Below are 14,461 nucleotides of genomic sequence, written 5' to 3'. Positions count from 1 at the left end.
ACAAAATCGTGGGATAAAAGATTATAGAGGGAAAATAAATAAATCATGTGAGCTTGTAGATCTGCTATTTTTCTAAAGATTTGCATACATTTGAAAACTTGAAATGCGACATTCTGCCCAAATGTATGCAAATATTTTTTTTAATACACTTTTTTTTTCTTTTTTTTTTTAAGTAAAATATCAATAATGCACTGTAGAAATACTCTATTACAAGTAAAATTACGGAATTCAAAATGCACTTAAAAGTACAAAAATACTGGCATCAAAATGTACATAAAGTACCAACAATAAAAGTTCTCATTAGGCAGTCTAATGAGATCAAATATAAATGACACGATCAAAACACTTCCTGTTCACTGAGCATCCCTCAAAACATTTCTGCAACATTTAAAAAACAAAAATTAAGGTTCCATGAAATCAGTCTGAGTGCTTACAGGAGACGCGGCTGCAGAGTGTCAACCTCCTACAGATAGTGGCAGGAGGAAGTTTCTGTTTCAGTTGTTCAATGAGGTCTGGCGCGTACCGGTTAACCAACCATTGACACACTTTGCTCACAGGCCAGCGGAAAGAGCTGCACACCATTCCCAGTGCGTACTCTATCGGGTGCTACGAGACAGTTAGAGATCAAAACAATCCAACAGTAACAACAGAGTCAATACCGGTATATATTTTGGTATATGATAGCCCCATATAGAACCTCACCCTCCGCTGGCGATCTGTTGTTAGCTCCAGTGGTGCGTTCGTGTTTTCTTTTCAGGGCGGACGGTCATTTATTGACGCCACGTGCACGCGTGCCTTGAGATGTGTGCATGTGCCTACATGTGCGCATGGAGCAAATAGAAAATACTGTGCTGCAGTAGAGAAACTAAACGTTTGCTTTGAACAAATCTCAAACAGTACCTACCGCAGTAATGGAGCCCTGTTTATGTAGTAGCCTATGAGGACGCACGCACAATGTACATACAGTCACTGCTGGAAACCTACAGTAGGCCTAGGTGTTAAAGTAGCCTGGTAAACCTGGTAAACTTGTTATAGCTGGGGAGAATCTGGTCAAAAATCATCAATTTCGTGCACTTGGTGCAAAGTTTTAGATTTTTGGTATGGTGTTAGATATGGGTATAAGGTTTTCAAAAACCATCACAAACATGTTGGGCTCGCCCCCTAGTGGTCTGTTTGCAATGAATTCAATAGTACATGTGTCCATGTATATGGTTGAAACCCCAAATAATTGATAAAAGAGATTTTTCAATGGATTCTGTTACTATTGGGTATGATAAACAACATACTAAAAGTTTAGAAAAAAATACCTTTTACATTTTGACATGGTGTTAGGTATGGGTATAAGGTTTTCAAAAACTATCGCAAACAAGTTGGGCTCACCCCCTAGTGGTCTACAATATACTGACCTATCTAATATTTGATTCATTGCAAACAGACCACTAGGGGGCGAGCCCAACTTGTTTGCGATGGTTTTTGAAAACCGTATACCCATACCTAACACCATGCCAAAATTCTAAAACTCTTCACCAAGTGCATATTTTATATGAATTTGCACACATTAAATAGGCATTTTTAGCTCCCGGCAGCCATCGTGGACGCCATCTTGAAAATGATGGCTTTCCGGTAGTTATTTTTTCCTAAACTTTTAGTATGTTGTTTATCATACCCAATAGTAACAGAATCCATTGAAAAATCTCTTTTATCAATTATTTGGGGTTTCAACCATATACTGACAGATCTACTATTGAATTCATTGCAAACAGACCACTAGGGGGCGAGCCCAACTTGTTTGTGATGGTTTTTGAAAACCTTATAGGCCTACCCATATCTAACACCATACCAAAAATCAAAAACTCTACACCAAGTGCAGATTTATTATGAATTTTGACACATTAAAACCCAGTTTATAGGCATTTTCAGCTCCCGGCAGCCATCGTGGACGCCATCTTGAAAATGGTACCTTTCCGGTAGATATTTTTTCCTGAATTTTTAGTATGTTGTTTATCATACCCAATAGTAACAGAAAAACAGAAAAGGTAACAAAAATCTCTTTCATCAATCATTTGGGGTTTGAACCATATACTGATGTATCGAATATTTGATTCATTGCAAACAGACCACTAGGGGTTGAGCCCAATTTGTTTGCGATGGTTTTTGAAAACCTTATACCCATACCTAACACCATACCAAAGATCAAAAACAAAAAAAACAAAAAAAAGGAAAACCGTGCTCGGCAAGCAAGGAACTACCCTTATTTTTTATTTTAATTTTTTTATTTCCGTGAAAGGGGTTTCCCCTGTCGCCGTGGACAGCGGGCGGATGGTTCCATAGGGAGCTCCACGGAGCTAACAACAGATCACCAGCGGAGCGTGAGGTTCTGTATGGGGCTATAGGTATATGACAGCTACAAACATCACTTATTTTTGGTGATGGGTCAGAAATGATCATGAAGAGAAAGATAACATCAGTTACTGATTGCATCACGCTGCGTTCACTTCATGACACACAACATACCCCTTGTTCCAAGAAGCCGTAGATGACCTCGAGGACTTTCTGACAGGTTCCACACACTGCGGGCCATGGGGAGGCTGCGTCTGATGAAATGAATATCAGATATCTAAACTTTGCAAAAGCCTGAGTAGACGATACAATTACCCAAGAAGGGATATTTCACCCCAAAAGGACCTTTTTTCCCTCAAACAATGGAGACTTGAACACTAGATTGTGTGTAGAATGGTTCATTCAAATACAAATACTATGATGCATTGATTGTAAATAATGAGTGTATGAATTGTGAGTGAATTGTATCCACTAATGAGACACAGCTGACTGTTTACTATAGCTTTGCTCTACATTATGTCACTTCATTTCGATATAATATACTAGTTTGAAATGCTGAGGAAGGAAACGGGTCAGTTTCTTGACTGCTGCTGCTGCTGTACAAACCTATTAATAAAAGAACAAAATAAACTACACAGGAGTGTGTGGATGATCCTTTCTTTTTATCACTCTTAACTTACCATCTCTTGTGAGGTTTCCCAGGTCTTTGTTGAAGGCGGTCGGTTGTACTTCAGTTTCTCGCTGGTGTGTTGCAAAGTGTGTCACATTAGACATGTGATCTGTGAACACATTAACGACGATGGTTTAGTGATGAGTCATCACTTTTCAGTTTTGTGGGGGCCATTTTTAGCCCAAGGAATGTTTTTTGTGCAAAACAAATGTTTGCAAAGGATTGAGAATCATGACAAACCCCTAGTTAGACCCCTCACATCCTACTTAAAGCAGATTTCTTTCTGGGTATTTTCTTCCTGTAGTATAGTGTTGATGGGATCCCAACTTGATTTGGCCGTTAGGGTTAGGGTTAGACCCTGAAGGTTGCCGACTCGGGCGCCCTAGCAAAATGATTAGAGCATAACCTGAGCTACATACGTGCAAAATGTGGCGCTTTTAGACTGGTTTGCACAAAATGACCATTTTATCCCCCTAAGGCCCCCTAAGGCCCACCCTAAGGCCCCCTATGGTGTGTGTGTGTGTGTGTGTGTGTGTGTGTGTGTGTGTGTGTGTGTGTGTGTGTGTGTGTGTGTGTGTGTGTGTGTGTGTGTGTGTGTGTGTGTGTGTGTGTGTTATGCTGTAGATGATTGCTTGCTTGTAAATATTGGTAGCTGCTGGTTGCGGATCTTTGGTCTGGTTTGGTGTTACACTTGTTTAATGTGTATTGTAAACAATAACCCCATGCACATCTATGGTGTTTAGAGCCATAGTAAAATAAATACATTGTAAGCTTGTAGATCGAATTCAACGTTTCAACATTGGAGGTGTGCGCACATTGGCCCTCATTAGCGGGATGCAGATCAAGTGTCATACACAGAGCAAACGGTGTACAAACCTGATTAAAGGGTGCCGCCAAACTTTTCTCAATTGATTCCAATGTTTTTTTTTTCCTGTAGAATCCATTTCTGCAATATACATTTTTATATTACAAATAATTTGACACATATGGGCAGAAAGAACGGGAAAGAATTCATAAAAAATTGATAAAAGGGTTTACCACACTTTTCTCAGTTGATCCTTATGTAATTCTTCATGTAAAATCCATTTCTGCAAAGTATATTGTTGTATTGTGCATAATTAATGAGATAATTAGCATTATTAGTCAAATATGCTAATCATCTCATTAATTATGCACAATATAAAAATGTATATTGCAGAAATGGATTCTACAGGAAAAAATACATAGGAATCAATTGAGAAAAGTTTGGTGCACCCTTTAATCAGGTTTTTACACCGTTTGCTCTGTCTATTTATGATCGCAACGTGACTTTGACGTAGGGTAAATCTCAGGTTCAGAGGTGGTGTATGAATCATCCTACACCGCTTTGTTCCATTGTAGACATGTAGAATCATCCTACACGACTTTGTTCCATTGTAGACATGTGGAATCCTCCTACACCACTTTGTTCCATTGTAGACATGTGGAACAGCATTTTCTAACTACCTGACAAATGTATCCACTCCAAAATGTATATCTAACACACTAATAAATATCCATGTGAAAATAAAACATTTTGTAGAATCATAAGCTATCATATGCACAACGATTTTATTTCCAAGTTACAATGATAAGCAATTATAATCTAGCGATATGGAAGCAATAGTGCTTTTTTAGTCATTCAGACGGGGCGCTCTCCATACCGACAAGTCCCACTCCGACAGTGACATCTTATTGTCGGAGTGGTAACACTTCCATAGAGGTTAAGGTTAGGGTTAGGGTAAGAGATAGGGTTAGTGTCGGAATGGAGACATGTCGGAAAGGAGACATGTCGGAATGGAGAGATGCACCCACCCATGTGAAACTCGAGCATTTTGCGGAGTCAGAAGTGGCCCGGCGCAGTGCTGCTTCTTTTCGTGGACTGAGGTCTCCAATTTATACAGTGAAGTGTGTCCTTTATGGAGTTATATGTTAACTGTTAAAGGGCCACTTCACCTCTGGGACAACCCGATTTTATTTTATTGTTGTTGTTTATTTTATTTTGTTCAGTCTGTTTTTTGAGATGTTTTAGTATTTCAGCATGTACTAGTGATGTGTTTTGCATCATATGATGCAAAATATATCACTGATGATGCAAAATGCATCACTAGTCATGCTGAAATACTAAAATACAAAAAAGTGCAAAAATGACCAAATGAGCACCCCAACGGGGCTGCTCACGGGGAATTCCCAGGGACCACCGACTCCTGCTGCTCCAGAACGGATGCAAAAGTGGTCGCACCCCCTGGTGGAGGACCCCCGCTACTGCAGCACACATAAAATGCCGTAACTCTGCCTACGAGCGACCGGGAGTGCAGGTGCCGGTACCCACGCGTCCGCCTCGGCGGCGCGGAGACATCCGTCAACATACAGCGCCACCATCAGGCCATTTTTTTCAGACAGACAGACAGACGTTATTACCTGAACAGATAACCTCCATTCCGCCAGTGGAAGTAGCAGGCTCCATTGTTCCACACTCCCTTAGTGAAGTCTCAGAACCGAAACAGGAAGATGTAATCTTCCATACAGGTGAATTTGTAAGCCAAAAGAACCAAAACCCAGCTATACGTTTTGTTGAAACAGCAGAGTCACAGGCCAGCTGTCTACACACTACAGATGCTGACTTCAGGTTCCAGTCATCATCATCCGCTAGTCTCCACTCTCCTTGGTGTTTCATCTCCAGTATACCATTGCAGCTACTGGTTCCTTCCACCAACCTGACATAGGGCTCTGTACAGAGACAATAGTTTGCAGGAGAAAAGATTCATAGGGCGGTTTGCACCAACACGGATTAAGCCTTAAACTGGTTTAAAACAAGGTTTATCTTTTAATCCAGTTGCACCAAACCTTAAACCTAGTTTTCATTAATCAGGTTTAGTTTTAAACCATCCTTTTAATCTTGGTTTGGATTTTCACTGTAAACCTGGATTAATGTTAATCCTGTTGCACCACTACTTTAAACTTCGATTAAACATCAGTAAGGGATACATTTTAAACCTGCAGGAGAGGTGGTTTAAATCAAATGTAAACATGCCATTGACATGGATGGATGATGTGAGAAGTCTCCCTCAATTCCCCAGCTGGCAGCATTCAGCAGCAGGCTTGCAGTTGCGACTGCACACTGCGGACATTTCGTTTATCATTGATTCCCACAGAACTCGTCCAGCTAAAGTTCTGTTTTTCGTGGCTTGTAAAGTTTCTTTGAACCCGCGGCGTGGACAAGTTATATTCTCTGCTTGTTTGGGAAACCAGGAATGAGCGCTGTAGTGCGACTGCGAGGGGGGCAGATCTATAACACCACCACACCACACTTCCCCACTACGCACCACGGTTCACAGAGTGACTGACGCGCTTGCCTACAGTCTTTCACAGTTCACACAGTTTCACAGTCGCTTCTAGTAAATTGACCCTTTCCCCCGCCTCCCCGTTCCTCTGCAAACCCACCACGCACCACGGAGTGACTCGTTGTGAGCTTGTTTATCTGTTGTTTTAACGAGCGTCACCGTCTTATGACGGAGGGTTATACAATTATATATTTTTTTGCTGCAGGCGCTCTTCTTAACATATAGGTCTGCCCACATTCTCCCAGAAGTAAAGAAAATAAGTAACGCTAATGATATTAGGCTCAAGAGAATAGTTTATTCCAGTTTGTTTACATCGCAAATCCAAGATGGAGGACACTCAAAAATATTTAATCCATGATTTAATCACAGTTTATAGTTTTAATCACAGGTTAAGGGTTTAATCACAGATGTGTTAAGCAATGCTTACATTTAAGTGGTGCAACACAACTAAAATATATCCTAGATCAACAAATCGTTGATTAACCCTAAAATAAGATTTATTTAATCCCTCTTGGTGCAATCCGCCCATAGTGTGATATATTGAACTACTGTTAACTGGGGAATGCAGCTTGTTTGTAGCGTTAGCAGACATCCCAACCTGGAGATCACCATTTCCGGGAGGTCCCAAATGCACGCGTGCAGAATAGTTTTTTTCTCGGATTTTATTCATTTTTCTGCGGTCAAAATCAGTTAAAAACTGTTAAAACGCTTCTGCATGGAGGTGGAACCATTTTAGGCTTAATATAATCGGGGTATTTCTTACCTATTTGGGAGAAAGGTCTATCACTCTCAGTGAGACACAGGCTGCCGTGCGTCGCAAAAAAGAACCGACAGTTGTAAAGTACTGTTACTTTAATTCATGTGAGCTGTCAAAACCTGTCTGTTTACTTTTACAAGCAGATTATATCCTTCTTCCTTCACGCGTGAGTCTGTCGGAGAACCCAGTCTCTGCATCTGAGACCAGTGGTTGGTCACTTTTAGACGCCCACATCTCCCACAGCGAATCGGAATGAATTCATTTGCCAGATTGTCATTTCGACGACGAATGAGAACACATCACGGGTTGCTGATCCGGTCCATAGACTGGATCCAGCAGGCATTTGCGTGAGCGTCCGGGATTTCCGTGAGGTTCAGTGCCTGTCGCGGGTGTCCGGGAGGAGACGCTGATCGCAACATCCGGGAGACTGCGTTAGCAGCACTGCTAGCTCTCTGTAGCTCACCAACAGCAGGACTCGATGACTCTTCACAAGACTTGTGTAACTCTTCGCAACACAACATAGGGCGGCCGTAGCTGGTTGCGTGTTTCCACAATGGATCGATCGCCTCCGGTGATTACCCTCCACCGAGGCGATCGTCATTAAAAGTAGACTCACGCTACGTGACTCCACAGGCGGAGGGTAAGGGACAATGTTGATTCAACTTCAGACTTCATGCTCCACACACGCCAGGCTCTCCATACACTGTTACTACTCCCACGACTCCATTCAACTGTTGACCTTCCAAGAAGATAAGGGGCTGGGCCATCCTGGGGTGGCCTACGAGAGCCACCTTACTGGCAGGCAGACTGAGGGGGTGTGCACTGGATACCGGTTGGGGTGCATGTGAACTGTCAATGACTATAATTATTTTGGCTGATCGCCACATCCCATCAGAGTCAAGTTGGAGACCTACACAGGGGACACTGTTGGAATGATAGGGGCCACCCATATCAAAGAGGAGGGCCCCAGTTTTTTGTGGTGAAAGGGGAGTGCCCAGCTTGTTGTGGTGAAAGGGAAGGAGCCAGCTTGATGTGGTGAAAGGGGAGGAGCCAGCTTGTTGTGGTGAAAGGGTAGGAGCCAGCTTGTTGGGACGAGGCTGGCTGGAGAAGATACAGCCTAGCTGGAAGGAAATCAAGGCCAGAGCACAAACAACAGTGCAAAACCAAAGTAGAGGGCAACACAATCCAGCGGGTGTTGAGCAATCATGAGGAAGTGTTCAAGGAGGAGTTGGGCAACTTTGGAATTATAGTGCGGTATAGCTTAGGGCCAGATTTGAGCAAAAAACAGAGATGGCTGACAAAAGCACCACATTTTTTCCACGTGTTCTCCATCACCATACGTTCCATTTTGGAAGGGGGGGCCACGTCATCTTCACAAGGAATTGGTCAGATTTATTGTGAGTGTGTGATCCTAAAAAAAACTAGCCGGAACTCTTTACCTTTGCATCTGGAAACTCACTCACTGTGGGCACAGTCACGACGTGACAGGACGTGTACTGAAGGACTGCGCGGACCAGCTGGCTGGAGTCTTCACCAGGATTTTCTTTTTTTTACGTTTTATTTTTATTTTCTCCAAAAAAGATGAAGAAATGCAGAAATCCAATGAACGGGTGAAGATAAAATGTGTGAGCCACGAGGTTAGGGAGCCCTCTATGGGAAGAAAATGGGGTATATCATTTCATAGTGGTCAACAAAACGGACCTCCAATCCCTTCCTATAAAAGGTCGGCAGATCTCGGAAATCCTCCTCGTTTCCAGCAGGTAGGATCAGACAGGTCACTCCTGCACGACGAGCAGCCATTGTCTTCGCTCTGATTCCCCCCACTTTATATATAAAGCCACGCGCATCAACCCGTCCTGTCATTGCTACATCCTGGCGCACTGGCCGGTTGGTTGCCAGGGACAGGATAGCAGTCACAATGGAGCAGCCACCGCTTGGCCCTCGAACACCCTTAAATTGCTCCATAAGGTTTTCGAGTCTCTCCTCCAGGGTGGTGTCTGCTCCATCTCTCCATCCACCGAGGTTCGCAACCTGGGTGTCATCCTTAAGACACAAGAGCAGGTCGGCGTTGTCGAGGAAGTTGTTACCCGGTTCTTTGTCACGGAGGAACATTGTGGCAAAGAATAGGGCATTTCTGGCACTTTGGTTAAAGTGTTCATCAGTCCAAGGACCGGTGATCAGCAGGGTTGGAAATGCAGGGCCTTCTGGTGGTTCGTCAAGATGGCCGCGTAATGCTATCTCTATTAAGAGAATACCACCTCTGAGGCCACCTGCACTCAGTGCCATGACGACACCTGGTGGTTGTGCTACTGGCTGCCTGACAGGTTGCAGGTTGAGGGCGATGAAGTTATGAAAATAAAGAAGGGGCTTCACTATCTCAGCAGTCAGTAACTTTATTATCTTAAGGGGGAGGCCAGAGGATGGTAGGGGCTGGAGGTTCTCTGCGGTCAGGTCTATCTCTTTTATCTGGTAGTAGTACTGCAGCACCCAGCAGAGACCCTCCACGTACGACTTCACCACCTTCTTCTTGAACTCCTTCACCAGGATTTTCAACCAGTCCCTTGCCCAGTCCACTGTCCCACTCTGTCTAAAATCCTCCACCATAGTCCCTCTGCCCAAGAAACGCAACATCTCCATTCTAAATGACTACAGTCCAGTCGCACTCACCCCAGTGGTGATGAAATGCTTTGAAAAGCTGGTCCGAAATCACATTACATCTCTCCTGCCCATAGGCTTTGACCCCCACCAGTTTACTTATAGGGCAAATAGATCCACAGTGGACGCCATAGCCACAGATCTCCGTGCTTCACTGGACCACCTGGAGCAGTCAGGGAGCTACGTGCGGATGCTCTTCGTGGACTTTAGCTCTGCTTTTAACACCATACTCCCTCACAGACTGGTGGATATATTCATCACCTGTATGTGAATTAATAGCTTTCGCAGCCAGAGGGTGAGAGTGGGCCCTCACACGTCCACATCCCTTAGCCTCAGTACCGGCTCCCCACAGGGCTGCGTGCTGAGCCCGCTGCTCTACACCCTCTACACTCACACATGCACCCCCGCCCACCACAGCAACACCATGGTGAAGTTTGCGGATGACACCACAGTAGTAGGGCTCATCTCCAAAGGGGATGAGTCTGCCTACAGGGACGAGGTGGTGCAGCTGACAGAGTGGTGCAGAGAGAACAACCTGCTCCTAAACACACCCAAGACCCAGGAACTGGTCCTCGACTACAGGAAGAATAAAACGGACATTCCACCATTGATCATCAACGGGGACTGTGTGGAGAGGGTGTCCTCTTTCCGTTTCCTGGGAGTCCACATCGAGGAGGACTTGACCTGGACTGTGAACACCTCTGAGCTATTGAAAAAGGCCCAGCATAGACTATACTTCCTGAAGGTGTTCAGGGGTAATAACATCTCCCAGAGACTGCTTGTTTCCTTTTATTGGTGCTCTATAGAGAGCATCTTAACATACTGTATATGTGTGTGGTACACCAGCTGCACAGCAGCTCAGAGGTTAAAGATCCAGAGGGTCATAAATACAGCACAGAGAATCGTTGGCTGCCCTCTCCCCACACTGGAAGAACTACACAGGTCCTGCTGTCACAAAAAAAAAAAAAAATAGAGAACATTTTAAAAGACACTTCCCACCCCGGTCACTCCCTGTTTGATCTGATGCCATCAGGCAGAAGGTACAGATGGATAAAGTCAGAAACAAGCAGGTTTAGTAACAGCTTCTATCCCGAAGCGGTAGTTACACTGAATGCTGCTAAGAAACGTTGATCTGATGAACATACATGTTTGATGGTGCTGTTTGGGTTAAGTGCAATATGAGTTGGTGCAATAACAGCTGCTTTTATTTACATGTTTGTCTGCTGTGCATGCTAAGTGCAATAGGGGTTGTGCAATGACGGGGAGTACGGTTCTGTGTTTGTTTTGTTTTAGATATATTTTTGAGTGATTTTAGTGACGCACTGATCATTTGGCACTTTTAATTTTGTTGTACTTGTGACAATGACAATAAAGATCTATTCTACAAGCCACTCAGTGCTGCCTTGTAACCACGAAGAGGCAGACACCAGGATAGTGATTCACATAGTGATAAATAGTGATAAATAAACAGTCATTCAGTCATTCACATTAAAAAGACTATTGGGTATCATGACTGTAGTATCTTCACAAAGTGATAAATAAACAGTCATTCAGTACCTTCCAAGACCGGTTTGGCCATAGGGAGAGGCGGTGCAGTGCTGTCAGTCATAGGATAGGTACCTGTTAGTTGGATTGGTCCATGTCAGTAATCAAAGTTTTTTGGAAGGATCAATACAATGTGAATGGCTTGTTGATTCAGTACTTTCACATAGTGATACATAAACAGTCATTCAGCACCTTCACATAGTGATAAACAGTCATTCAGTCATTCACATTAAAAAGACTATTGGGTATCATAACAGCAGTATCTTCACATAGTGATACATAAACAGCCATTCAGCACCTTAAACGAGTAGTTCACCCCCAAAAATACTTTTTTTTCCTATTGATTAGTCACGCCATGGAGAGTAGAGTTCAATACTATTTTTTGTTTTTTGTCACATTCCTAAGACAAAAATTTGATTTGAGTAAATTTACCCCCATTGATTACGGATGGGGGTAAATTTATTGTTATCACATTTTTGTCTTAGGAATGCGACAAAAAACTAAAAATATTATTGAACTCTAGTCTCCATGGCGTGACTAATCAATAGGAAAAAAAAGTCATTTTGGGGGTGAACTACTCCTTTCACATAGTTATAAATAAACAGTCATTCCTACCTTCCCATACTGCTGGTGATTCCCATTGTCCATAATTTTTTTTTTCTTTGTAGATTTTGATTATTTATAATACAAAACATACACTAACCTCTTCAGTTCGGTATACATTTCGGCCATTTGAAAATAGACGATCTACAAGCTCACAATGCGCCGCACTGCAACGTATTGTGAGCTTGTAGATCTGTCTTTACATTTGAAAACTTGAAACCAGACATTCTGCAAAATGAGTTTATTTTTGGTACTTTAACTACATTTTGATGCCAATAATTTTGTGCTTTTACTCAAGTAAAGTTTGAATTGCTGACATTTGCTTGTATCAGAGTGTTATATTGAGGTATTTATACTTTTACTTAAGAACATAATTTGAGTACTTTTTACCACTGGAAATGAGGCGTTATTGTTCTGACCTTCAGCACATGTACATTCAGAGTCGTTCTTTCGACAGAGTGTTGACAGCTCTCCCTCTTGCCTCACTGGATGGTAGAATTTCACACATTTCTCTACAAGGAGAACAAAACGAGAGAGAGAAATATTTCAGTGATCTTTGTAGACAGACAGATAAAACAAACAAATGTAAGACTGAAAACTTGATTCAATGTCTCATATAGCATGTCAACTCACCACTGTGACTGTAGTACTCATAGACAGACACTGCTGCAGGTTTCAAGTTCCCCACTTTCATTGTCTGGGTGACTCTGAACGCAATCTCATCTGGCCGTAGGTGAGACACCTAGATTAAGTCAAACACCAAGGAAATAGGGAGATTGAGTGTGTGTGTGTGTGTGTGTGTGTGTGTGTGTGTGTGTGTGTGTGTGTGTGTGTGTGTGTGTGTGTCAGAGTCCTGCACGGGTCCAATTTTGACAACCCGCGCCCGCCCCGCCGGTCATTAATCAGATCCGTAGACCGACCCGCAGTGTTGGGAAAGTTCACTTTCAAAATTAACTAGTTCAAGTTCAAGTTCAAAACTTCTAAAATGAACTAGTTCATTTCATAGTTCATCATTCTACATTTTGAACTAAGTTCATGGTTCCCCAAATGTTAGTTCTTTTTCGTTCTTTTTTTAACCAAAATATTTTTATACTTTTGGATATTCAAATGTATATTTTTTTTAGACATTGCTGCAAGCTATTATTTGTCAAAATTATTGACACAGCCCATATAGAACCACACACAGCAATTATTTAATCCAACTTAACATTGAAGTGCCCACAATATTTAGGTGCCCAACTGCCCACTAGTGCCCAGTCTTCCTGCATTTTGAAGCCAGAGGTTTTTAAACGTTGCGTACATCTGCATGTTTCCGCGTTGGTTAAAATAGCTGATCTACAAGCTCATGTTGTCTCGTGGATGTGACGCGTTGTGAGCTTGCAGATCAGCTATTTTCGGATGCAACACAAGCAGAGATGGGAAAAGTACTCGCACTCTGTACTTAAGTAAAAGTAAAAGTACTTGTGAAAAAAACGACTTTGGTAAAAGTAAAAGTACTCAATTCAAATAATTACTCAAGTAAAAAGTAAAAAGTACAGGCTTTGAAAAGTACTTTTTAAAGTAAAAGTTAAAGTATTTTTACCGTATGTTTATGTGCAAAGCCAATAGAATTTGAAGGATATTAAACAAAGATCCCCACCAAACACACGTCTTAAAACTGGCCCAGGATTGGTTTCCTAACTATGATGTGAAATCTAAATACAGCAAAGGTTTTCTACCTTTTTAGACTGAGTACCACTTATATGAAAATAGGCCTATACATATCCCACGATACCAAAAATCTTTAGTCAGTAACATAATCCGATTACTGCAATTTAAAAAGTAACTACTAGTTACTTTCAGTTACTCGATTTATTGTTAACAGTTTTATCATAAAATATCTAATTTTAAAGATTTGCATACTGGATAACACAATAGTCCACTTGTACACATACTGTAATTCACTCAAACTACTGCATGTTCAGAAAATAGAATAGGTTAGATCAGGTCCTCAACCTTATTTTTTTACCAGTACCACTCAGAAAATATTTGTCTCTCCAAGTACCACCATATGATGTTAAAATACAAATACAGTAGCGTACACCTTCCCCATCCTATTCATAGACAGGCACAGTACACACAGAAGGCAAAAGTATTCCTATGTATACAAACAAAATAAAGAAAAACGGCTTAATAGCTCCAAATGGCTGGTACTTTCTAAGCAATGGCCAAATGTATAATGTACATACTGTACTGTAGGCATAAGAAATAGATGTATTGTTGATTTCAAGCATTCACTTGTGATGTCGGCTGCCTCTCAATGCAAACAACCAACCTGTCACTGACATACTCTTGCTGAGAACGACCAGCACCGTTCTCCCATCAAAAAAAATAAATAAATAAAATCATGTTTACTCATAACAATCCATAGCACAAGACTGTCTTGATCCAAGGCTAAACCTGAAGCACCAGCGCCCACCAAGTTACACCACTTTTTCATGTCAAGGACCCCCAAAATGACACTTGTTAGCCCATGGACCACCATGCATC

At 42.1% G+C, this 14,461-nt stretch overlaps 1 protein-coding gene across 8 annotated transcripts in view; it reads right to left on the bottom strand.

Annotated features, from left to right (window-relative positions):
• LOC308286723 (complement C3-like) overlaps positions 1 to 14,461 on the bottom strand; it is a 94,027-nt gene that overhangs the window by 17,478 nt on the left and 62,088 nt on the right. For 7 of the 8 annotated variants that reach the window (XM_080727827.1, XM_080727828.1, XM_080727833.1 and 4 more), the window contains 7 exons: positions 12,566 to 12,674; positions 12,352 to 12,444; positions 11,342 to 11,404; positions 5,450 to 5,758; positions 3,021 to 3,119; positions 2,515 to 2,594; positions 435 to 606 (listed from right to left, as the gene is read on the bottom strand). In XM_080727827.1, coding sequence (XP_080583953.1) covers positions 435 to 606; positions 2,515 to 2,594; positions 3,021 to 3,119; positions 5,450 to 5,758; positions 11,342 to 11,404; positions 12,352 to 12,444; positions 12,566 to 12,674 — 925 coding nt within the window. The remainder of the gene's footprint in view (positions 1 to 434; positions 607 to 2,514; positions 2,595 to 3,020; positions 3,120 to 5,449; positions 5,759 to 11,341; positions 11,405 to 12,351; positions 12,445 to 12,565; positions 12,675 to 14,461) is intronic. The other variant, XM_080727832.1, reaches the window with a different exon arrangement.

The sequence above is a fragment of the Nannobrachium achirus genome, assembly GCF_963921795.1.
Source record: "Nannobrachium achirus genome assembly, chromosome: 6".
Classification (NCBI taxonomy): domain Eukaryota; kingdom Metazoa; phylum Chordata; class Actinopteri; order Myctophiformes; family Myctophidae; genus Nannobrachium; species Nannobrachium achirus.
The sequence above is the reverse complement of the archived record's forward strand: the minus strand, read 5'-3'. Positions and strand labels throughout refer to the sequence as shown.